This window comes from Mastigoproctus giganteus, chromosome 5 (assembly GCF_048544385.1).
Source record: "Mastigoproctus giganteus isolate SK-2022 chromosome 5, ASM4854438v1, whole genome shotgun sequence".
In the NCBI taxonomy this organism is placed as follows: domain Eukaryota; kingdom Metazoa; phylum Arthropoda; class Arachnida; order Uropygi; family Thelyphonidae; genus Mastigoproctus; species Mastigoproctus giganteus.
This window is the reverse complement of record NC_143579.1, coordinates 232801052-232828701: the sequence shown is the minus strand read 5'-3', so window position 1 is coordinate 232828701 and position 27650 is coordinate 232801052. Positions and strand designations below refer to the sequence as shown.

Here is a 27650-nt window from a genome sequence, read left to right as displayed (position 1 = left end):
ATGATGTAAAGAATTTTTATGGGCTTTCAGTCTCAAACAAGGGTTTTTTAGTTTTTCTCCTAGAAACTTGAGATTTTCATCCAGCAAACCAACCAAAGAATATGTGTGATTACAAAGACAACATGCTGATGCCTCATAGCCTTAGTTGCTTTGGTATTTAATATACATCTTATCACCCACTAGATCCACCCATGTGATCTATGGAAGGTGGAAGAATATCTGTCATCTTCTCTTGCTTAAGAAAAAAAGTTAGATTAATATGAAATTTATGTGTTTTTCTTTGGTTCTTCTTCTTCCAGTCACATAGCTCCCTGAGGAGCTGTTTAGGCCACCAACAAATTCCTCCAACTGCATCGATCGTGTGCTATGCGAGCAGCATTGCAAAGTGTCATGCCCAGAAGTTCACTGATCCCATCCTTCCACCTAGTTGCAGGTCTTCTTCTGCACCTCTTCCCCTCTGTTTTTTCTTCCATTATAATTCTTCAACAGAAAGTTTTCCCTTCTTACTATATGACCAAAAAACTTGAGTTTTCTTTTGTTGATGCTGTGAAGAAAAATTTTAGACCTGCCAATTTTATTCAATACCCACTCATTTGTTCTTCGATCCAAGTAAGAAATAAACAGTATTCTCCTGTAACACCACATTTCAAATGCCTCAATTTTCTTCCTGTCAACTCTTTTCAGATTCCATCCTTTACATCCATAAGTGGCAACTTGAAAAATTAACGAATCAATGATTCTCACCTTCGTCTTTAGGGGCAGATCATGCTCTCTCCATAATTTTATCAGATCAATGACCAACGTTTTAGCAATTGCCTATTGTCTCTTTACATCATTTGAGCAGTCACTATTTTTATTTATTCTTGACCCTGAGTAATCAAATTCATCAACTTCTTTGATATCTTGCCCATTAACCTTCACTTTACTGGAACTGAGACTATCACCAATCACCGTAATTTTAGTTTTACACACATCAGAAACAATCCTTTTACATGATGATCTTTAAGATGATCCTTAGAATTACAAATTAGCACAGTAACATCTGCATAATGAAGGTTGTTTATCTTCAGTCCTCCAATTTTGTCTCAGTCTCTAAATCTTCCAAAGCTTCATGCATGATACCTTTGGCATAAAGATGTTGTTGTTTTGGTTTTTAGGAGCATTAGCAACTAAGGCCATATTGCTCTGGGAATATGCGGTGGTCATTCCCTGACCTTTCTGCATTTTCTGTATTTGGTGGTGACGGGCTCGAACCCTAGTCTAATCAAGAAGCGTATGCTACGCACTGTTGCTCCTTCCCACCTGGCTACGGAGGCTTGGCATAAAGATTAAAAAGGTGAGGTGACAAAATACAGCCCTGCCTGACACTGTTACCTATTGTGAAAAAGTCCGTGTTTCCCATGTTCGTTCTCACAGTTCCTTCCTGTTCCTAGTACAGTAGCTTAATCAGCTGAATTATGTGGATTGGGAAACCCATAATAGTCATCGTTTCCATGGTTTCTCATGTTGAACACAATCAAATGCTTTTGCATAATCTATAAAACATAAAACGACTGGAATATTGAATTCTTTGCATTTTTCAATAAGCAATCGTAAGCTTAAGATCTGATCTTTGGTTCCTCTACCCCTTCTGAAACCTGCTTGCTCTTCTGGCATTTCTTCTTCAAGTTTTCTTGAGATTCTGTTTAATATGACTTTAAGAAGAATCTTGCTAGCGTGAGAAATTAGGCTAATAGTCCTGTAATTTGAGCAAATTTTCAGATCTCCTTTTTTTGGTAAGGAGATGAAAATTGTTTTCTTCCAATCTGATGGCCACCATCCTGCTTCCCAAATTTTTACAATCATTTTATGAAAAAACTCGGTGCCATTCACACCTGTTTTCTTTGGTTAAAACACAAATATTTGTGTTTTAACGAAAGACTTATTTAATTTAGTTTTTATTTCTTTTAGAGCACTTGTAGTCAGATACTTTTTTGTATAAGCAGCTAAGGAAATATACATTATTTTTCTAAATACTGAAATTTAGAAAAATGTATATTTTCTTGTTCTTTTTTTTTTTTTTTTTGATGACTGATAAGTGTTACACATGGCATACTATGAATAATTTCACTTTCATTATATACACAGCTTTTTGCCTAAAAAAATGGTGGCTGTCTCTCAGATGGAAATGTTAGCATATGTACTTTCCTAAAATCAAAGCACCATGGCAATAGTGGCACCAATCCTTACAGGTGCCCCCTTGAAATAACATTTCTGCATTCACTGTTTCTCAATGATTAAAATTCTGAAATTTTTTCTACCTTCCTAAATATAGTCAAACTTCTACTGAAATAGTTTCTGAAGTGATTTTCTTATGATTTTTGTATATAAATTGGGCACAACACTCTGTCAGGTGTCCCACCACTGGTTTTTCAACTATTTTGATTTTTCTTGGAGAATAGAATGGTACTAGACAAGTGTCAATGCTGTGCTTGTTTAAAATTTCAGGTTTTTTCCCTTTCCCACTATGTCGATAAACATCTACAGCCTTACTCTAGTTGTTTTTAAATATTTATTACTGTTTTCACAGAAGAAAATCTGTTGTTCTCTCCAAATGGCTGTTACTCTACAGGAAACAACATACAGTATGTAATTTCAAATTTTGCGCACAGTGAAGGGTGCCAAATTTGAAATAAATTTTGAAATAAGCCTGAAGGTGGAAATAACTAATAGAATCAAATAAATATAATGTTTTTATGCATTTATATGTATGCATATATATTTATATGAATAATAAACAAAAAGATATTCTGTGTCATGCACTGTTTGAAATTTCACGTACTTAATGGTCATTTAAATAGGAAAATGGAAAAGACTAAGGACTTACATTTCTATTTTATATCTAATATGTCTTTTTGTAATTTTTTTTATTTTTTTGAAAATAAAAGATGTAAAACACTGCTTGTTTTAAAAATTTTAATATTTTTTAAAACTTAAAGTTACAAACAGTAAGTATTGCAATCCATTAAAAAAAAAAGATGAAACATTGGCATTGTTCAATAAGAATTCAAAAAAAACCAAATGTTTTCCAAAAAAATTAAGGGGGAAAAAAGGGGGATATCTATCAGGTATCCCACCACCATATTTGCTTCAAACGAGAGCAAAAACTTGGGAAACTTTGTAGCAAAACTTGGGAGGCATTTTGTTTTTATTTATTATTATTATTACAGTTTTTTTGAGAGTAGGTGCAAAACAAGCTTTGGTTCCTTGCATTATTTTGCCATTTTAATACTAATATTAATACTAGAATGAACCTTGTGTTGTTGCCTTGCTTAAGCAAAAGTTAATCTACCATAATCTTTTAGCAATGGCCTTAATATATGTAAAGAATCAAAAGAATAAAATCATATTGCACAAACTTTGCAACTATTAAATATAATAATCTGCTGTATTTTGTTAAAAATTTTGCTGATATACAGATATAACTTATTCTAATCATCTGACATTTTTTTTTGTTATTTTTAGGGCCTGTTTTCCAGAATTACATTCAGGCTTAACTTATACCTTGGAGGATCTCCTAATGCTACTTTGGTATCAGAAAGGACACAGTCAGAAAAGAGTTTCGAGGGTTGCATAAGACAGTTGGTAATTAACAGACATGTATATGACTTCAGATCAAAAAACAAAGGACATGCTGTGGAAGGTGTAGACATTGGTAAGTAACTGATTGATTGAGTAACTGAAAGCCGTGGGTTAGGGTTGAATTTGAAAGTGTCTGCAATTATACCCAGACAACATAGGAGGGAGTATATGATGAGAGCCTTGCCAATCAGTTTGGCCCTGGAGAGATTCGTTACTTATGTAAACTCTAGAAGGAAGGGGATGAAACAGATTGGTCCACTTGATATCGATGGTTCAACTGTTGATAATCCTGCTCAGGTAGCTAACAAACTAAATGAATATTTTGCATCTACATTCACACATGAGGAGTTATTCAGGGAGTGAAATGCCAGAGGTGTATTAAACTCTGGCAATAAGCTAGATAAGCTAGATAATCTTGTAAACCTAGATAATCTTGCTAGATAACTTGTAAAGTGGAGGAGAAATTTTTGAAGATAAACATAAGAAAAGCATGGGGTGGATGGAATCTATCCAGTTATATTAAAGGAGGCAGCAAAGGAAGGAAGGAACCCTTAACCATAATTATGAGAGCTTCCTTGGATTCAGGAGAAGTACCCATGGACTGGAGATGTGCAAATTTGACCCCAATCCACAAAGGATGATCAAATGGAGACAGGTAATTACAGGTAATCTAAAAGGTAATTACAAACCTTTTAGATTAACTTCTGTTCCAGGAAAATTAATGGAGACACTGATTAAAGAAGCATTGCAGGATCATCTAGAAAAGGCTTCAGTTATAGATTGGACACAGCATAGGTTTGTTAAGGGGAAGTCTTGTCTGACCAGTTTGATTGGATACTATGATGTGGTCACAAAGGAACTGAATGCAAAGAATAATTTTGATATCATATATTTGAATCTTAGAAAAGCTTTTGATACTGTTGCAAATGGAAGACTGCTGCACAAATTGGAACAGTGTGGCACTGGAGGCAAATTGCTGCTATTGATAAAGGGATGGTTGAGTGGGAGAAGACAGAGAGTGGTAATCAATGGACACTGCTCTTCGTGGACTAATGTTATTAGTGGAGTGCCCCAGGGTTCATTGTTGGATCCATTGTTGTTTTCTATATTTATTATAGATATTGATGATGGTATATCAGGCTTAAAGTCCAAGTTTGCAAACAATATGAAAGTCAGCAGCATACTGACACTAATGACAGTACACTGCTGCAACAGGATCTAGAAAAGTTGAGCAGGTGGGCTGAGAGCTGGCAACTGAAGTTTAACATTGACAAATGTAAAGTACGGCATATGGGAAGCAGTAACCCCAGAATAATGTATGAACTGTGTGGTACTACACTGACAGCAGTAGAGAGTGAAAAGAATCTGGAGGTAATTGTGCAGGCAGATATGAAGAAGTTTTTTCTGAGCAGTGCAGCGATCTGCAAGAGTAGCTCATGGTGTCTTGTCAATGATATACAGGAATTTTTCAGCAGGGATAAGGTGATTATTTTTTTGTTCGTTTAAATAAATATAAGGCAATGGTCAGGCCACTTTTTTTTTTTTTTTTCTTTCTTTTTTTGGTAGTTATTGGCTTCTGTGGCCATAATGCACCTTCCAAGGTTTATGCAGTACTTTGATCCAAGCCCGAGGTGGGATTCGAACCCGTGACCTTTGGGTTGCCAGGTAGGTACTTTGCCCACCCAGCTAGGTCAGGCCACACCTTCAGTACTGTAGTATACAGGTCTGGAGGCCTCATTTTAAGAAGGATGTAGAGCTGTTGGAACAAGTACAGAGAAGGGCATCAAGGTTAGTGAATGGAATAAAGAGTTGCTCTTTTGAAGAAAGGCTTAAGGTTTGCAAATTACAGTGCAATCTGATTGATGTGTATAAAGCCTTGAATGATTTGAGCAGGCTCAATGCTGATGGGATTTTCCCTCTTGCTTAGAATAATCGCCTGAGAGAGCATAAATTCAAATTGAGGAAAGACAGTTTTAGGATAGATATGCAGAAGTTTGCCTTTAGCCAGCGGGTGGTTGATTGCTGGAACAAACTTCCATCTGTTGTGGTAGAAGTTGATAGCTTAAATAGATTCAAGGCAGGACTAGATTTGATTTGATTTGATTTGATTTTTTATGGCGCATGGCAGGACTAGACAAATATCTGGAGTGAGTGGATGGGTGAAATGAGAAAGGTGTGTGGTTTTTTTTGGCTGATGCTATATAAGCTTACTTTCTTGCATCATGTACCTTTGCTAATGCTAATGCTAAAAACAACAATGGGACCAGTAACAGGATGATGCTGGTCCCATTGGGAGATGAAATGTAATGTAAATAACCTATATATTGTACAGAATCATATTATCCACTGTACAGAATCATATTAGTGCAGAACCCTGGGGAACTGCACTAATAACATTTGTCCTCGAAGAGCAGTGTCCATTGATTTCCACTCTCTGTCATCTCTCACTCAACCATCCCTTTATCCATTGTAGCAACTTACCCTTAGTGCCATACCTCTCCAATTTGTACAGCAATCTTCCATGTGCAACACTATCAAAAGCTTTCCTGAAATCCACGTATATGATATCAAAATTATTTTCGACATTCAGTTCCTTTGTAACCACATCATAGTATCTAATTAAATTGGTCAGACAAGACCTCCCTTTAAAAAACCAATGCTGTGTCTTAACTATTACTGCAGCCTTGTCTAGATGATCCAGCAATGCGTCTTTAACCAGTGACTCCATTATTTTCCCCGGAACACAAGTTAAACTAACAGGTCTATAGTTACTTGTGTTGCCTTTTGAACCCCCTTTGTGAATTGGTGATAGAATTGCACACCTCCAGTCCATGGGGACCTCCACCGAGTCCAAGGAAGCTCTCATTATTATGGATAAGGGTTTGCTTACTTCCTTTGCTGCCTCCTTTAATATAACTAGATAGATCCTGTCCACCCCAGGTGCCTTCCTTATGTTTAACTTCACAATTTCTCCTCCACTTTATTCTTAGTTATTACAAAACCACTTAAATCCCTGTTAGAGTTTGATAAACTTCTGGCATTCCCCTCATTGAATAGCTCCTCATGTGTGAATGTAAATGCAAAATACTCATTCAGTTTATCAGCTACCTGAGCATGATTATCAATAGTCAATCCCATCTATGTTAAGTGGTCCAATCTGATTCATTCCTTTCCCTCTAGAGTTTACATAAGTAAAGAACTCTTTGCTGTTTTTCTTTGCATCCTTTGCCAAAGATTTCTCGTAATCTGCCTTCACCTGCCTAACCTCCTTTGTGACTTGATTACAGACAAGCTTATATCTGCCACAGGCTTCTGTGTCACCTGATAATTTATATGCCTCCCATACATTTTTCTTCTCTCCCACGAGCCTCATTAATTCATCTGACATCCATTTAGGTCTGAACCTGGAACGGTATTTCTTAGTTGGAATGAAAAGCCCAGTAGCCTCCAAGATTAAGTCCCTGAAGGCTTCACATTTAGAATTCAATGTTAGTAACATCATTAGTTGATCCCACTGTACAGAATTTAAAAACTGTCTGAGACCCCTGTAGTCACCTCTACGAAAGCAAAAGCCCTTCCCTTTAGCCTTGATGGCAGTTACATCTTTAACTTATTTCCATATGAGCACATTGTGATCACTGTCACCCAGTGGTTCCTTTATTTGCAAATTCGTAATGTATGAATAATCACTGCTGATAATCAGATCAAGAGTATTACTCCCTCTGGTTGCCTCTCAAACCAACCCACAATTTCCAATCAATATCTGGAAAGTTAAAATCCCCCATTATAAGACATTCTGATTTACTGGCCCACTCTATTTCTCTGCACAATTGCTCATTATACTCATCAGATTCATTAGGCCTATAACACACCTACTCTCATTTTTGCTTATGCCACACCAAACAGACTCAACATTGCATTGTCCACCAACATCAATTGGATGCACTTCCTTAGATTTTATGTGTTTCTTAACTAACAGCATAACCCCTTCTCCCTTCCTGTCCTGTCCTGTCCTGTCCATCCTTTCTGTACACATTGTACTCCCCAAATTCCAATTCTGCACTGCTTATATCTGTGTGTGACACCACGTCTCTGATCTCCCATCTGATATGTTATCTACTTTGAACATGTTACTCTTCAATAACACTTGAACAATGCATAATTCATAGTTTAACCGATTTAATGATTGTGTGTGTGTGCATGTTTATGTGATCAAACAATATTCATTAAATTATATTATTTTTCAGAGGAATGCAGTGCAGATGTATGCAGTAAAATGGCATGCCTAAATGGTGGTCAGTGTGTTGCAACAAGTCCTGACCATGGAGTATGCCTCTGCCCTTTGGGATTTGTTGGAGACCAGTGTGAAACAGGTAAGTTTTCATTCAAAATTTTAATAACCTTCAAAAAAATCAATATGCTATTAAAATTCTGATTACTGGGATAGTCTGCTTGCTTTTTGGCTGTTTAACCAACATCAAATATAAAAATCAATATTTATTATGCTTATTCTCGTGCATATCAGGCTATAATTACTTATAGATGAATTTGGCTTATTGACTATAGGATTATTTCATGCAGTTGTTGAAATTAAATCAAAATTCATTTGCTTTTCTTGTATTCAATTTCCATTGTGGAGAGACTTTCTGCTCTCCTGGAGACCAAGCACTGAATCCTCAAGTGCCAAAGCTTAGGCTTATATTCAACTTAGAGTCAAATACCATTATCCACAATTCTGCCTAAGTTGCTAATATCTTTTTAAATCATATAGCATCACTAGATTATGTGAATCCACAACACATTTAAAAATCTCAGACCACTAAGAAAGCTATTTTGAAGCTTATTGGCTTTTCATCAACTGTCAGGCTGTCTCTCTATTGGAAAATGCATGCTGAACTGTGAATTTCGCAGTTTTTTCTATTTTTTTTAAGAGAACAAACAAATGCTAAATTGAAATAAAACTTCGATTTCAAAACATAACTGTTGTTTCCCTTTAATCCCTAGAATTAGGCTGCATTTGCCTACACAATACTTGGTCTCCAGTGAGTGCAGTAAGTCTCTATTTATCAAAATCAAATGCAAGTAAAGTATTACAAATTTTGATTTGGCTTATTGACTTTCACATTGTCTTTTCTTTTTTCTTTTATATAAATAATTTATTTTATTGCCGAAAAAAATAATAAATAATGGCTGACCACTACTACATCAATATATCTGTAATAAAGTAACTACTGGATTAAATATCTGACATTTTTATTTCTTACTATAAATTTTAACTCCAGTTTCATTATTTTTATTTCTTTCACTACTGTTCATTTTATTTTTTCTTGTTCTGTCTGTATCTCTACTTTTATTTTCTGTCTCTGCTATTTATTTTTTATTTCACCCATTCATATATCCTTGAGACTACATAGACATTCTCTAGCATATGACAAGCAGGGTTTTATTATCTGGGAGTCTAAAATGCTGATGGAACTGATATTCAGGTGGCACTTGAGTCAAGTGGACCGAAATTTGCCAAAATCCAGTTATTTTGCAACAACCAAATCCTATGCTTGCACCTTCACAATGGTTGGACTGTTAGTAGCCCTGGGTGTAATCCCCATATGTGTCTTGAAATATGGCACCTAGTATTACTAGAGGTGATCACTCAGGTGTGAACCAAGGTAACAGGGGTTGCGGAGTGATGTCCACATCACACAGGCACCTCTGTAGCCAGGTGGGAAGGGCAGCAGCAGTACGTAGCACACGCTTCTTGATTAGACTGGGGTTTGAACCCGTCACCACCAAATACGGAAGATGCGGAAAGGTCAGGGAATGACCACCGCATATCCCTGGAGCAATATGGCCTTAGTTGCTAATGCTCCTAAAAACCAAATAACAAACATCACACAGAGGAATGCCACCCCCCTCTGTGTTACCAGGCAATACTAGGTGGTAAATGATTCTCATCAACCATTTCATTACAACCACTTTGCTTATTGGAGGCTTGAAATGGTGAAACCCATGTTTGGTCTCCAGAGCAACTCCATCCTCTTCCATCGTATAGTATGATTGTTGTCCTTTATTTTCCTATAATTTGTATTTTCTTATCTACTTTTTTCTTTCATTTTTTTCCTGTGCAGCAAAAGCCTGTGGTTTCTTTGCACTATATGATGAATACTATTGCTATTATTAAATTGGTTTAAAAGTTCCATATTAACTCTGTAACAAAATCTGTTCCATTTTTATATATGCTGCTATTTGTGTCTTTCTGTTAATTTTGAATATTCTATTCCTTTTCTAATTGTAACAAAATATTAAAAAATATATTAAGCACCTGTATATTGTAGTTCTATAGAAATTTAGGACATACTTTCAGAACATAAGGAGCATCAAAAATAAATCAGAACTCCTACTGTGTCTTCTGTTGCAGGTTCCTGGGACCTGCTTTTTTACTTTTGGTAGAAATCTGGCTATGAGATGATGCTGACCTGGCAAGCTTAGCTACAAATTTTGACTGTACTATGCACTCATTTACCTGCCACAATCATTAAGGAGATGGCATTTTCATATTTTCCTGGTACAAGTGCAAAATTATAAAGGTTTTCACATATATGATGACAGATATTTTGAGGCAGTGATAGCCACTTACTAGCTCTACAACCATTTCTGTATACTCAATATATTTCATTTCCCTCAATCTATAAATTTTGCTAAATTTGTTTATTGCAGAAATCTGAACATCCATCAAAAAATTCATTATAGGAAATGTCAACTTGTCCCTTTTGGCTTCTTATGAATTCTGGAAATATCTTGTTGAAAGAATAAAAGATTTTAACTCCTTACTTATTCTCACTTGTGTACCTCTGCTGGGTCTGGATTGTGACACTCAACTGAGAATAAGTATAAAATAGATTTCTCTGTTGAAGATATGCTACTTATTCCAAATATAAGAGGTGGGAAACTCACTGTAAAGGATATCACAGTATGAGATGTATAAGTCACAACTGGGTTTCAGCTCTGACATCTTAGATGCCTACCTGCCCACTAATGAGGTTGGACTTGGTACATCATAGCCTTAGATGCTCATGTGTCATTAAAACTAAAATCACTCACTCACACACCAATGAAGAGTCAACCAACTCCAAATCAGCTGTCTGAAAGTGTTGATTCTGAGATTAGATAACAACACACTTACTTCTCTATTGGAAAAGTGTTACTTAATTCAAGTATCAGGGACAGGCAACTCATGAAGGACTTCACATTAAGTGATGTTGCATAATAATGCTCTTTATATAAACTTCAGTTTTGTTTCAGGAAAACAAAGATCTGATATATATGCAGTAAACTTATATTCTCTTCTTCTGTTTGAAAATTTTAATTGTATTAGAAAACCTGTGTTTGTCTTCATATTATTTCTGCTAATCAAGACTATAAATGAGTGGGAGGGATAATGTGGTGGGATGCCATCATCCTAGTTCCAGAGATATGGCCAGTTATACTGGGAGTTTGTTATTATCACTTGAACTACATAAATAAAGCATTCACCTAGTTCTGAAAAGCCATTTCAATCACCGATTTTGGTATGCCCTATGGTGGCTGCCTTTCAGCCTTATTGTAAACCTTCATTTTTATACCACTTTTTAATGAACATAAATTTTCTATCCTACATGATATTCTTTCTCTTTTGCCAGTTCAAACTAATTGTATTACTACAATAATCCTTTGCCATCCATGAGTTTGACTTGTGATGCTTGAATATTGGCAACTTTGCTTAAACATGTGATTCTGAGAGGATCAGTGAGATATGAGACAAGAAGTACATGCCCCATCTTGTCTCACATCTCACTGCCTCTCAGATATGTACAGCAAGGGCATTAGCTTCCACTACTCATTCTTCTGTATTGAATTTTATTTATATTACATTTCATCTCCCAAAAAATTAGTGGCTATGTTTGTATTTTGTGCATTTCTATATGGCTTAACATAGCAATATATCTCTTGCATATTCCCTAACAGTTGGCACTAATCACCAATAGTGAATCTGTTGATTTAAATTGTATTAATATTAAAAGTGGCCCCTAAACATATGCAAGAAGGTGAGGGAAATATGAAAATCACTAAAAGCGAAAGGGATAAAAGTGAAGAAAAAAAAAAGTGGCTTTTAGAATACAGGGCAAAAATCCTTAATGAGCTTGCTCAATGTAAAAAGCAATGCAATTATCCATCAGTTTGGGTAATGCTGAACTTTAATTTCTGTAGATTATATCATTAAATAATTAATGCTATGTAATCAGTAATTTGATTTCCTGTCTTTTCTAGCACTTGAAGTCATAGTTCCTTCCTTCAATGGATCTTCTTACCTACAATATCCAGGCCTAGGAAATTCTGTTTTATCATTTCTTGAAATTTTAATAGTATTTAAGCCACATAAACCTGATGGAGTCCTCTTCTATAATGGTTATAAAATGGATGGCACCGGTGACTTTCTTTCCATTAACCTCGTCAACAGCTATGTAGAGTTTCGGTTTGATCTGGGTACAGGAGCATCTTTAATTAGGTAAGAACTTTATGGAGTCACTTGTATTTACCCAGATTTTAATTGTCATTTGTTAAATCAAATTTAATTATTAAAAAATAAATATGGAAGATGTAAATGTGCTTTGAAAATAAATTTGGATTAAAGGGTAATTTGAGACAGTTCCAAAATCAGAATGATAGTTTTTACCTCCTACACTGGCAAGATTTTTCTATGCATTATCTATGAAATATTGAAGTTTATTATCGTCAAATAAATTCCTCACTGTAGTTGTGAGATGTCATCAAGAAGTCCTGAAATTCAACAGCCCTTTATAATTTGTTTTATTATTTCAAAGCTTTCAGTCAAATTAACTCTTTAATCTCTGTGGAAAATTCATTATAAAGAAATAACTGGAGAAGTGGAAGTTTTTCAATTGGAAAAAACCATTTCTCATATATGTATGTAAACAAATTGCTCTTTTGGAATCTTATGTTAATGATATGAACCATCTACTGGAAGTTTCATAATATAGAGTAAATAATTATATCTTTAAATCTTAAAATGATTCTTTTTTAATTTCTACATATATCAACTTTGTTAATATTTAATGGATCCTAAATTGTCTTGGGTAGTTATCAGAGCTAGCATATTCACTGAGGAAATTTTTAGATGAAGTGCAGTGATAACAGCTGTGTTACAGTTTGCCAACATTTCAAAAGACAGAGGGGATCACTTTAATCACCAAGGAAAAGCTAATTTCTACCTTGACCCTTTCTGTTACAAAATACAGGTGAAAGCCAGCTAATTCATAAGGTAGGTATGCATAAAGTTCTTAATGATATAATAATAGAATTGAATGTGGATTCTGCATTTGGACTACCAAAAGAATAAGTGTGCTTGATATGAAAGCAAGCTCAACCAAAAAATAGTTCTTCCTTGAATTTATTCAGACTACCTGTTTCTGCAACAGCACATGAAAGTTCATTCCAACAATCAACTACCCGCTGGCTGAAGACAAATTTTCGCACATCTATCCTGCAACTTTCCTTCCTCAATTTGAATTTATGCCCCCTCATGTGTATAGTCTGAGCAAATATCACAGAAGTCAAGTGTCATATATAAGCTAATCTGTAATAGTACCACAGAAAAGGATAAGTTAGACGGCTTAATACTGAGTACAAGAAATCACTGGCTAAGAGAGCAAAGGACATGGAGAAGGAATTTTTCATCTACACAAACACAAAGAGGAAAAGAATGAATCAGAGTGAACCCTTATGTAACAGATATGGGAAATTCTTAGATAACCCTGCTGATGATCTGAATGGCTACTTCTTATTGATTTTTACAAACGAAAGGCTGGTACAAGTGAGGCTGAGCAGTATGAAGTTGGTGAATACTGAAACAATTTTTTAATTGTTTATTTTAAAAAAAAATTGATGCCTGAAGGCAAGTAAGGCTCCTGAGGCTGATGGCATATATACCCGGTAATTTTGAGGGAGGCAGTGAGGAGATGCATTGTACCGTTAAGGTTAATTATGGGAGTATCTTTGGGCTAGGGCTACTACTAGGGCTACAGTACAAAGATTCCTTTGTACTGTAGAAATGCCATTGTACAAAGGAAATTCTATAAAGGCATTCCTAAGAGCTAAGTGGGTAAATACAGACCACTTAGTCTAACTTTAGTGGTAGGAAAAAATCATGGAGGCAATGATGAAGAGTACAATGCAAGAATATTTAGATAGAAATGGAGTTATGAAAGTTACATAACATAGTTTTGTTAAGAGAAAATCATGTTTAACTAAACAGGTTGCTATTTTGGCACAGTCACTCATGAGCTGGATGTACAAAATAATTTCTTCATTATTTATTTCTATTAGCAAAACATCCGATTCAGTCCTACAAAATCGGTTACTGTACAAGCTGAAACATATTGAGATCATTGGTTAGATTTTTAGATAGTTCACAGATGACTGCAGGGCAGAAGACAGAGGATTGTGATTAATGGCTACTCTTCAGATTGGGCTAACATTAGAAGTTGGGTCTAAGAGAATTGAGTCTGGGACCAATGTTGTTTCTGATTTTCTTAAATGATATTAACAAAGGGATAAAGAGCATGATGTCAAAATTTGAAGATGATGTAAAGATTGAGAGATTGATTAATGATTAGTGCCAAGCAGTGGACAACTTGGATAGGCCTCAAAGTTGGTCAGGAACATGGCAGCTATGTTTTAAGGCAGCAGAATGCAAGGTCTTATGCAGGAATATGCATGAAATCTGTAAAAGGTGCTCATATGAGAAAATATTTTGAACATGTGGGCTACAGAGTTTGGTAACCAGGCATCTTAGAGGAAACCTGATTGAGGTCTAAAAGGCTGTGAGATGAAATAGTAAATTGAATGAAGATGAAATTTTCACTTTTATAAATGATTTTGGAAGTAGGAGCCTTAAATTCAAATTACAGTTGAAGAGGTTTAGACTGGATTGAAGGAAGTTTTCTTTCAGACAGTGAATTTTAATCACTGGAATAAGTTGTTGCCTCTGTTGAGACTGACAGAGTAAGGAAATTCAAAGATTAGCCAGATTGTCATCTATGTGAAGAGGTGGTTATAGGTGGTTATATTTTTCATTTATTTAATTTATTTATTTATTTATTGTTATTACTTTATTTTATTTTATTTATTTATTTATTGTTATTACTTTATTTTATTTTATTTATTTATTTTTTGGCTGGTTCAGCAAAAGCCCAGGACTTCATTGCAATGTATGAGTCATAAATGATACTTAGAGCTTAGGGATCCAAAGATGTTTTCTGTAAATTGTTAGAGACACCATTTTTTAAAGTACTTTTGGGCACATAATTAAGCAGGAGGGGAGATTATCTTGAAATGGTCATCTTTTAAAGAAGAGTTCAGGTGAAAGAAGGAAATGAAGACATGATGAGGTAGACAAATTGTATTAGGTCATTCACTAGTATACTATAACACTGAAAGAGATAAGAAGTTTAGTAATAGATGAGAATGGTTTTTTTTTTTTTTTTTTATACATTTCATCTGAAAGGTTATTAGTCTTCTTTGTAAATATGGAAGAAAACATTAAATTCTAATTTAGATATTTCACATTTAAAATTTTCCATCAACACAGTTTAATTTTTCATTTTAAAATATTATATATGTGATATAAATGCTGTTTTAAATATACCTGTATTTTGCATTGTTTGCAAGTAGTATTTCTCCATTGATGTTGAAAAATACTGCTTGTTTTATTTCTTTACCATCACTTCAGTGATGGTAAAGATGACAAACACTCACCTGTAAGATCAATTGAAGCTGAAGACAGCAATGCTGGAACTGAACATTAAGCTCTTAGTTCAGAACAAACTGTCACAAAAAGTCATTAAATTGTTTTTATTTCCTCATAGTTTTTTAAAATATTGGTAAATATAAAGAAATTAAACTTTTTTTTATTACTTCTTTATACATATGTTATGAGAAATGTAAGAATATATGGAGAATTAGATAAATAAGGTATGTGAAGGCTGTGTATGAATAAAGAGAAGAGAGTATACACCACCAATAGAAGATCTTTGAGGTCCAGCAAATATTAAAGCTCTAGAAGGAGCAAAAGAAATAGGGCTGATTAAACAATGGGGAAATGGTAGGAGTACTATGAGCCAAAACCAAAGAGAAAGCCTTAAAAAAATAAAAAAGTTATATGTACATATAAAGCTAATACAATTAATGAAATTAATAAAATTATTTGCCAATTATTAATAATTGAACTGTACATTATTAAGGGCTAGTACCATTCAATGCATCCAAATAATAATTAACAGAAGCTGCTTGTTTCTAATTATCTGCCAGTAACCGCTGTATCTAAAGATATGCCAAAAGTGAAAAAAGGTTAATACTTTATCAACAATTTAGTAGCTTACTGGCAGCATAACAGCTAGCCCAATGGATAGCAGGACAAATGTATATAAATTATATACATATAGCAAGGGGGGGGGGGGGTAGAAGAGGATATGCAATAAACCAATGCTAAGTTAGGCAAAGTGAAGGGAAGAAATTGAATAGTAATAATATTCCAGTTGTCCTCAAATTGCTCTAATTATATATATATATATATATATACACTTTGCAGCCTGATGGAGTCGCCTTCAAGTAACATTCAGCCCTCCAATGAAAAAGAGTCCCTGCCCCTGTCCTAGCTAATACTGACCTGGAGTTTGAACAATTTTACAATAACTGAAAATGGGATAGAAGCAAACATTAAAATTAAAAGCAAACAAAGCATCAGGAGCTGACAGAATTTGGGAGATGTGCAAACACATCTAATATTCACAAAGGTGGCCCAATGGGTCTAATGAACAACTATATAGACTATAGACCTGTAACTTTGACTTCTGTGCCAAGAAAGATTATGGAAGTCGTAGTGAAAGATGTAATACAATATCATTTAGATAGGAATGGATTTGTATGGAATTGTAAATCATTTTGACAACAATCAACTGTATTTAGCATTCATATAGGCTTGAATCATGATCTACTCAAGCACGTTTGCTTCTGCACTCTCACGCTTGATGACTCAGCTACATTTGTAAAGCTTCTGATACCATCCTACATAAACTGGTATTGTATAAATTGTAGCAATGTAGCATTAGGTATTGAAGAGAGGAAGGAGACATTGATTACTACCAGTTTTTTTTTTTTTTTTGATTGATGCTATATGAGCTTGCTTCCTTGCATCATTTTGCCCATATGGGTTTTACTACGAATGTACTTCAGTTCTGCTCCAGAATTTCTCTATCATATGGTTCCATTATAGGTGTAATTAGAATCTCAGTATGTGGGAGTCAACATTTTATCCTCTCAAATATTGGTACTTTTTACTATGAACATTAAGTATTTTAATATGTGTTAATGCTTACAATATTTAAAAAAGATTTTATTTGCCATAAAATTTCTCTCACATTTTCTAAACTTAAACGAAGACCAACTTCAGCTTAATAGCAATGAACCAATGCTTCCTTAAGGGTGATCACCCTTAAGGAAGCATTGGATGGTGTAATTAAGGGTGATCTCCCTTAATTACACTATTGGTTCCTTCTGATAGCTTAGCATCAACTGAAAAATCACCAGTAGTTTTATAGACTTTGCTTTTTACCTACAAGATGATTCCTTTCATGATTTTTTTACTCTTTAAGTTGTTCTTCTCTCACATAATGTTTCTAGTTGAAATAAAACATGCAATAAATATATAATTTTTTCTTTTTCCTATGCAAAGTTTGATATAGTGGTTAATCACTGAATTTACAGAGGCCCTTAACTTGGATTTTAATAATATTACCTTTTTCTTTTATTTTTTATTATTATTTTTTTTCATATTTTGATGCTAGAGATCCTCTGGGTTACCTGGCTGTCCCTTGAATCTGTATGTCTTATTACTATGCAGAGGGTTTGTACTTTTTTTTTTTTTTTTAAGTTAACTATTTTTAAGTGTCAATTCCCACACCTAACAATATTAGTTCCAGTATATAGATTTTTTTATTGACAACTGAAAAACCTTGGAGGTCAGGAACTGGATACATGAATGATTCTTGATTGACACAACAGTCAAGAATCATTCATGTAGATTTGTATTTATTTTTAGAGAGAGAGATTCCCTAATAGCAAATTCTGTAGCTATAGGCATTTATTCTTGTTCTTTGAAAGCTTTATCGCTTCCCTTTGTTTTGTTTTTAAGAAAAGAAATTTATTGGTGTATTTGCATTTTGAACCCGTTGTGTCACTTCTTTTCAAAGTTTTTAATGTTCAACATTCCCCTAATTTTTTTTTATTTTTTTATTCTGTTTAGTTGCTTAAACTCTGTGAGCATCAGCAGTGTGACTTTTTATGTGACTTTCTCTTTTCCTTTTGTCCCCAGCCTAGCTCAGGGCCCTGGTGCAGTATTCATCAAACAATAGTCATATCACAGTAATGATGAATACTGTTTGAATGTTATTGACTCATTATTCATTTGCTATGGTAAAGTTTTGTAAACTACTTTATTTTTATTTTAAATATATAATCAAAATTACAGGAGCATGGAGCCAGTTTCACTGGATGAATGGCATACAGTGTTCATAAGTCGGACAGGCAGGGATGGCATTCTAGAAGTGGATAAGCAGCTTCGAGTGGAAGGCATGTCACCAGGTGCTTTCACACAGCTTTCTCTTCCACTAAATCTCTATATAGGTGGAATCCATGATTTGTATGATATTGCAAAAAAGTCAGGGATCACAACATCTTTCAATGGATGCATTCAAAAGGTAAGTTGAACATTTCTTTCTTTCTTTCTAATTGTATTAATGGGATATTATTAGTGTTAATACTCAAAAATAATGTTATAATTTTCTTTTGCTATAATTTTCATAATTATTTTCAGGAATTCTTTTGAAAATTGTAATTTACAGAAATAAATACAAAGGAGGGTGGTTCACAAGAACAGAAGTAGGAGGATTAAAATATAAAAGAGGAAAAGTAAGTTTGATGAGTTTTGGGTAGAATTAAGACACGTTTGGACCGGATTGGAAAAAAAAAAAAAAATTTTAAAATAAGGTGGAATTACAGATGCTAATTCAGATGAACAGTGCCCAAGGAAATATCTATAAGTATGCAGCCTATTCTACAGATATTTCATGTTTTTTTTTTTTGGGGGGGGGGTGTAAGGGATAGGCCATCAGATATTCCTGACTTTTCCTCTTCTAAACAGAGTCTACAAACTAGCTTGAGAGAGGTTTGGGTGAGCACTGCTGCAAAATGAATTGGAAACAATATTTCATGTTAGGGTGAATTATGAATACTTTTTTATGTGGAAAAGCAGTATTTGTGATATGCTTGTGCCAGAAAGTTTATAAGTTGGGTTATCTCCAGTAAAAATATATGACCTTGACTAGAAATTTGAGTGCCCTTGAATAATAATCTTTTATTTTGAACAATATAAAGATTGGGTTTTAGAAAAATTGAAATTAACTAAGTTATCTTACTTCCCCAACTGAAAATTATCTGGAGATCAGCAATAAAGGAAAGGGCAATTGCTAATTAAATGTAAAGGTGCTGTATTGCATATAGGTGTATATTTTATGTAACTATACATATATAATTTGTATAAAATGAACAAAGAATATGTTTTATTATCATGATGATAATATTAAAGAATATTATCATCATTTGTATTTACCAAGAGATCTTCTCAGTCTATGTATAAAAAGTGGAGAATTTACATTGTAATAACTAATATGGCATTAAATTGTGGCTTCTAGGATTTTCCGTTGATGGACTCATAAAGCGGGCCCTTTGTATTCGTAAAGCAAACTATTAAAAAATTATGCTGTAAAAAAATAAATCAAAATTAAAAGTCATTACTTGAATTATTAATTTCTTGGCTATGTACATTACAGAAATATTTACCAGTGTGTCCTATAGCTTACATAGAGAAGGGTGTTCTTTATTTTGGAATAATACAGATATTTTCAATTTAATTATTACAAAACACTGTGGCTCTACTCTATGAAAGCCTACTTCAACAGCTAGGTTATGCCTGCATAGTAACTGTGGTTAAATGATTATACCTGTGTTTATTGATGTAAATTATAATTAATCGATCAATATTATTTTTGTTTAATTCCTAAAATTGTAAGGTCTAAAATATCAAAATGCTGCTGATTTTACTGCTGATGTTAAAATTCTTTAACATGCTCTCTATTGTTTCTTTTAAACATTAAAAATTTTATTTTGTTTTATGTAGGTTATTATTAACAATAGACCTCTAAAAATGTTAGAGGATGCTCTTTCTGGAGTTAATGTAGCCAACTGTAAGCATTCCTGTGTAGATAAACCATGTAAAAATGGAGGGAATTGTGAACCTAAATTAGGCTTCTATACATGCCACTGTCTTCTGGGCTTCGCAGGAAACAACTGTGAAAATGGTAAGTATCTTATAGTACAAAGGTTGTACCAAAAGTAATGAGCACAAATTTATTTTGCACAAAAAGGTATGAAAACATAAACAGATATCCTAAGAAATACCTGGTCACTTCATCATTCATCTACAGAATCACTAGAATAATCCACATATCTCTGCCAGAACTGGATAAAGTTGAAAATACCATTGCAGCAGAAGTCCATTTCATCACCCTTTAGTCCCTTGAAAAAACACAAGGGGTAGCAGCATGAAGAAGACCAAGTCTGGACTGTTGAGGGGGGAGGAGCATGCCCCAACTAAACCTTGCAGTTGCCTGCATTATTCATCCATAAATAAGCAAGGAACCCAGCAGGTACAGATCATGATTTACAAAGTCAATCATTTGCCTACTGTCATCATTTCTCTATGACATGGTGTGCAATGCTAAATTATGATGAGATTTCCCTCCCTTGCGATTATCTTTCAGTCCTCTTTGATGAGTACATCCACAGAAGCCTGTGGCAGATATATGTTAGTCTGTAATCAAGTCACAAAGGAGGTTAGGCGAAGTGAAGGATGCTAAGAAAAACAGCAAGGACTTCTTTACTTATATAAACTCTAGAAGGAAAGGGATGAATCAGATTGGTTCACTTGATGTTGGTGGTTTGACTGTTGATGATCCTGCTCAGATAGCTGATAATCTGAATGCATATTTTGCATCTAAATTCACACATGAGGAGTTATTAAGGGAGGAAAATACCAGAAGTTTATCAAACTGTAACAGGGCACTTAATGATTTTGTAATAACTGAGAGAAAAGTGAAGGAGAAATTGTTGAAGTTAAACGTAAGAAAGGCACTTGGGATGGATGGGATCTATCCAGTTAAATTAAAGGAGGCGGCAAAGGAAGTAAGCAAACCCTTTGCCATAATTAAGAGAGCATCCTTGGACTCAGGGGAAGTCCCCATGGACTGGTGATGTGCAAATGTATTCCCAATTCACAAAGGGTGACACGAGTAATTACAGACCGGTTATTTTAACTTCAGTTCCGAAGAAAATAATGAAATCACTTGTTAAATATGCATTGCAGGATCACCTAGACAAGACTGCAGTAATAATTCAGACACAGCATGGGTTTGTTAAGGGAAAGTCTTGTCTGATTGTCTGAAATTTGATTGAATACCATGATGTAGTTACAAAGAAACTGGATGCAAAAAATAATTCTGATATCATATACTTGGATTTCAGGAAAGCTTTTGACACTGTTGCGCATGGAAGACTACTGTACAAATTGGAACAGTGTGGTATCAAGGGTAAGTTGCTACAATGGATAAAAGGGTGGTTGAGTGGAAGAAGACAAAGTGGTAATCAATGGCCGCTGCTCTTCGTGGACTAATGTTATTAGTGGAGGCCCCCAGGGTTCAGTGTTGGGCCCACTGTTATTTTGTATATTTATCAATGATATTGATGAAGATATATCATGTTTAATGTCAAAGTTTGCAGTTGATACAAAGGTTGGCAGGGTTGTTAATGACAGTAATGGCAGTGTGCTACTGCGACAGGATCTAGAAAATTTGGGCAGATGGGCTGAGAAGTGGCAACTGAAGTTCAGCATTGACAAATGCAGAGTACTGCTATTGGGTAGAAGTAATCTCAGAGAAATATACCAACTGTGTGGTACTACACTTAAGGTGGTAGAAAATGAAAAAGATCTGGGAGTAATTGTGCGGTCAGATATGAAGTTTTCTGAGCAATGCAGATAGGCTGCCAGAGCAGGTCATGGAGTATTGTCAATAATATACAGGAATTTTGCTAGTAGGGAAAAGGAGGTGATTACCCCTTTGTATAAGGCAGTGGTCAGGCCATGTCTTGAATACTGCATACAGGTCTGGAGGCCTTATTTTAATAAGGATGTAGAGTTGCTTGAGCGTGTACAGAGAAGGGCAACAAAATTGGTGAGGGGAAGAAAGGGATCCTCTTACATCATTCCTTGAATGGGTTGAGCATGCTGAATTCTGATGGGATTCTTCAGCTTGCTCAGATTATGAATCTGAGGGGAAATTCAAATTGAGGAAAGGAAGTTGTAGAATAGATGTGCGGAAATTTGCCTTTAGCCAGCAGGTGATTAATTGCTGGAACAAACTTCCATCTGTCATTGGGGAAGTTGATAGCTTAAATAAATTCAAGGAGGGACTGGACAAATTTTTAGAGAGAATGGATGTATGAAATTGTTTTTTTTTTTTTTTTTTGGCTAATGCTACATAAGATCGTGCACTTGCTTTCTTGCATCACTTGCCTCCATTACTACTACTCTCTGCTTGTTGGATTTATGTGCAGCTGTTCTTGGTTGATCCCTCATGACTGATTAACAATATCCAATTCTTTTTTCTGAAAATGTTCCCCCATCTTCTGATACTACTGGTATCAACACTGGCATCTCCATATATATATCAAAGTTTCCCATAGAGACCTTCTGCTGAGTTTTTCTCCTTCATAAGAAATTCAACCATGGTACATTAAGCATTCCTCGATGTGCAGCAGCAATTGAATTCTGCATTAAAAATTCCTTAATATGCAATAATTATTTCATATAACCATTCCTGTGTAAGTAAACCATGTAAAAATGGAGTGAGTTGTGAATCTTAATTAGCCTTTTATACATGCCATTGTCTCATGGGTTTTACAGTAAACAACTGTGAAAAGGGTAAGTTTCTTATGGTACAGTAATAGTGGTGTCTGTGCACCAACTCAGCATTCTTAATGGTGAGGGTAGGTAGTGGATAGATTAACTTGAAATGCTATTAGTTTGTGCAACTGTATTTAATCACACGTTGCTCGTTATTTTGATGCAACACTTATATGGATAAAATAAATAAAATTTAATATGGATAAAATAATAATAAATCTATAAGTAACTGAAGAATATTCATTCTCATTCTCTCTCTCTCTCTCTCTCTCTCTCTCATACTCTTTTTCATACTACTATATTGTGCTATCATTTGAGCAGTTGTGTCTTTTCAGTTAAATTGTGTGATTCTTTTCACCTTCTATTGGTTTCTCACATCAACAAGCTATCTCCATCCTCAGCAAGGAACTGGAACTCTGTTGGCTGAATGTTTTCTGATTGCTGGTCCATTCTCAGTGCACTGAAAACAGTGTTGTGTATGAGCATCCAGCAGGGTTACAATGGCTGTGATAGCTGCACCAGCATGTCTCACCACTTAGGTCATGCTATTGATCCATTCTCTTGCTGAGCTGTGCATCCACACAATCCCTTAGTATCCAAGTACCTTCTTTATATATAATGTATGATACATGTAATACCGTCTGATTATCATCCTTGGATTATGTGTGCATAACAAATAAACTACCCACTCAATGTATAAAAGCATTCATTTATACATATGTTTACATGCTTTGGTTGTTAGTGCACAATTAAATCTAGAAAATTCCTCACCAATGAATGTTTCCAGAATGTCTGAAGATCTAGGTTTATGGCCATACATCATTTCTTTCAAATAACTCCACTGAAAAAAGATAAACTGTAGTGTGCAAGTATCATTCACTCCTACTGACTTAGCCCTTTCCTTTTAGTATTCATATTTATGAAAAGCTCTTTTTGTTGCTCTTAGCTCTCTTTGTCAATCTTTTCATAATCTACCTTAGAATGTCTTTTTGCCCAAGTAACTTTATTGCACTTTAATTTATGTAAGGTATGACTCAAAAGTTCCACAATTGTTTTTTTTAATTGGTGCTATTTGTGTAATTTCTTTTTATTTATACATGAAGTAGACTCACTTTCCTACAAATTCTTGCACATTCATTGCCATCATGACATGCTTTCCTGTTGACATCTTCACTGGCTTGTTTTGGTCAATTTTAGTCTTGTCATATTGGAAACACCAAATTCCATATCCAGCAGTAGTGGAAGTGATGAAGGTGTTATCTTTAAGTGAAGTTAACAGATCTATACAAAACTGCAGACTGAATTTCTTTTTGTTCTGGTGTCTGGCTATGGAGAATCAACTCCACACACAATTGTATCTCTTCCAAATCCTCAGTTAAAATTCAGTGGCAGTTTTTTTTGGTTATGTTCTACTCATGTGCTAGCATGCAGCACTGAATGGCCATTGTGTTGAAATTCCCAGACACTGTTGATGTTTTCATCCAAAGATGCAATGGAAGAGTGTCCTCCTTCCAATGCAAAAATGACCATACCACTCTAAAACATGAAGGTAATAAAATTTAACCACTATTAGCGCCTCACAATAAGCCAAATGTCTCTGTGTACATTTTTTGCCCAGTTTTAAACAAAATTTAATGTTCACACATTACTCATCCAATTCTGAGCAACACCAGACCAATCTAATAATGAATGAAACAAACTAACACAAAAACATCACTGGAAAAACATTTAGTGTATGCCCTGACAACAGTGAACATGCCGAAATTTGCATGGAAGTGGGAAACTAAGTCTGCTTTACATATATATAAAATAAATTCCATGAATTGCACCAGTTAAAAAAAAAATCAGCCTATATATATATATATATATATATATATATATACACACACACACATACACATGGCATACTTATATATACAGTGTAAATATAAAAAATAATAAAACTATAAGTATTGCCTAAGAATCAAATTCTAATAAATTTATTTTTTAATTTTCAGTAAATATTTTAATAATATTTGTTTTTTCAAGTCTTTCAAAAACCAGAAAGTACACGTTATTCACCTAAAAAAATCCAGAGGGTATACAGCATATACCCACATATACCCTCCACTACAGCCCTGCTTGTACTTGACTTAGTGTTCAGAAAGTCTTGATAATTTATATTCATCCCATGCAATTTCAACTTTCTGTTATAGTACATTCATCAGTTCAGTAGTCATTCCTTTTGGTCTAGGCTATAAACAGTAATTCCAATGGTATAAAAAGATGCACAACTTCTAAAATAATTTCTTTGAATGTTTCTATTTAGCACTGGTACTTGGTTGATTCATGAACTGTTCCCATTAACTTCACAGTAGTGGCACCTTTTCCAATAGACTTATCAATGAAATATCTATTGCGTGTTAATCAGCAGTTTTGGATTAATGTTCCTCTCTACGTTCCTCGCACTCTTTACAAGTGGTAAGTCATAAGTTATGCAAAAGGTAATACATAAAACATACTGATAACTGAGGCTAAACATACAGCATAAACTAAACATACTGATAGATCAGGACAGTCTGTTACTACTTTTGTTTTCTGCCTTTTTGTACACTGTTGCTACTGTATCAGCTAATGCTATGGTAAGCCAGGCTGCTGTTTTATGTCAGAATAATTATATAAAAATGTTTGCCTTCATTAATTTTAAAAAAACATTTTAAAATTTTTCATTAAAAATAAATAAAAAGTTACATTTAAATAAACATTGGAATCAATTAGTGAAAGGTCTAGCTTAGTAATCAATATACAGAATTCAAAAAACCAAAAACGTTTTTCAGAAAAAAAAAAAAAAAACGAAAATTGGGGTTTGGGAGATGGAGGGGATTGTCTCTGTCATGATCTGGGGTACCATCACTAACAAGTTAAACAGAACTTAAATAATACCTAAGATTATCATACTTTTCCCTGCGAAAATTAAATGGGTAATTGAATATAGCTTGTGTTTACATCAGTGGCGGATTAAGGCCAATTGATACCCTAAGCACCACCCAATAATGGTGCCCCTCAGCCTTGGCTTCTCCATTGCTTAACTTACAAGACATTAAAACTCAATAAGTGCTGAATGTGAAATAAGAGTTTGAAAATTTATAACCCTTTTTCAGTTTTCTTTCAGCAAGGCCCCACAACTATATTAAATAAAAACTTTCATGTGTATTTTATTAAATGTGTCAGAAACTCACACATGAAACTCACAAAAGCTGCTATTTTAAATTTATAATAAATACACTAATTGAAAGTGGATTTTGTTTAACCATTAGTATCATGACAAGAGTGATTTTTTTGGAAGTAAACTTTTTTTTTAATAATGTGAAGAAAAGTTGAATGCAGCAGGTAAGAACAATTACAAAAAATCAACTTAAATAGCATGTGGCAGTGAAAGAGTTAAAGTTGCCATGACAGCTAGGGATAAAACTGTGATGTCCTTTCCCTTGGTGCCCTAAGCACGTGCTTATTTTGCTTATTGATTAATCCAGCACTAGTTTACATATACACTTTAGTGTTTCTATGTAACCCATTATAACCCACCTAGAATCTTTATCCTGTATCAGAGGTCATTTTTCATCCCTTTTTATGTGTCTGTATATTTCTATAATCTCTACTCAATAGTTGTTTTTCAAATGCATTAAAGAATCATTAAACTTTTTAAATTTCAACTTATATACATTTTCATTTTTTTTTTTATTTACAATTACAGAGGTAACAGAGATGATTGCAGAGCCTATGTTTTCTGGAGCAAGTTATCTTCATTATGTAGGGGAAGAAATTGTAAAAAGGTATTGATTATAGCAGTGTTTTTCAAACATTTTGTCTTAGTGTCACAATGAGGATAAAACTGTGAACACCAAAAAAAATTACCTTATAAGTTTTCATGAACTGTAATTTAAGTTCCACCAAAAACAGTTTAAATTTATATCTTACAGATAGACTAATGCATTAATCACTCAGGTTGTAATACCATCACCACAAGTTTCCTTGGTGTTGCACTTCAAATAAACAGAATACATAATCAGTACTAATTATACATATGTGTAATTATCATATTTTTCTGGCTGAACCAATAACAAGTAATCATAGAGGGTGATTAAAAGGTAATTCAACTATGAATATACAGTGGTGGCTATGAATATACAGCTACCTGAAAATTCTGTAATTTGTAATGGCACTGAACCTAAGAGTCACCATCAGTGACTCTTAGGTTCAGTGCCATTAGTATTTTGTTTACAGCAGGAGCAAGGTGCTATTTTCCCAGGTGCAATGTGTGTTCAAAATGAACAGTATTTTGCAACTTATTCACATGCACAGTTGGAGTTTAGCTGGAACTATCTAGATATTTCAGTTAATCATAAGGAAACAATAGCATGGACTACTGGAAAATTTTTGCAAAAATGGAACTCTTTGCAACAAGAAATGGAGTAGGTAGGCAACCATTTATACCAATGCCAAAGCGATGGAAAAGTTGTAGTAGTCTCCATCAAAAGGTTTCTGGAAACAATGCAATCGGGATTGTTTTATGGAAATGCACACAAGGCTGTCCTCCACAAAAAGCTCTTGCACTCTAAAAGTATGGTATGGTATGTCACATTACCATGTTGTGAATCCCATTTAGTACTCCAATAATTTATCTAGTTCTTCCTTGAATTTATTCAAAATAACCACTTCCACAACAACAACATGAAAGTTTCATCCAACAGTCAACCACCTCGTGGCTGAAAGCAAACTTCTGCACGTCCATCCTTTCTCAATTTGAATTTATGCTCCCTTGCACGTAGTGAGAGAAAAATTAAGAATACCATTGCATTAAGCTTGCTCAATCCATTCAAAATCTTAAACACCTCAGTCAGATAACCTTGCAGATGCCTAG

At 34.4% G+C, this 27650-nt stretch overlaps 1 protein-coding gene across 1 annotated transcript in view; it reads left to right on the top strand.

The window, feature by feature from the left end:
* LOC150086277 (pikachurin-like) overlaps positions 1-27650 on the top strand; it is a 227391-nt gene that overhangs the window by 167044 nt on the left and 32697 nt on the right. The window contains exons 6-11 of the mRNA XM_090374449.1: positions 3505-3694; positions 7869-7994; positions 11926-12163; positions 18203-18431; positions 19910-20090; positions 26484-26562. Of these exons, the coding sequence (XP_090230575.1) occupies positions 3505-3694; positions 7869-7994; positions 11926-12163; positions 18203-18431; positions 19910-20090; positions 26484-26562 (1043 nt within the window). The remainder of the gene's footprint in view (positions 1-3504; positions 3695-7868; positions 7995-11925; positions 12164-18202; positions 18432-19909; positions 20091-26483; positions 26563-27650) is intronic.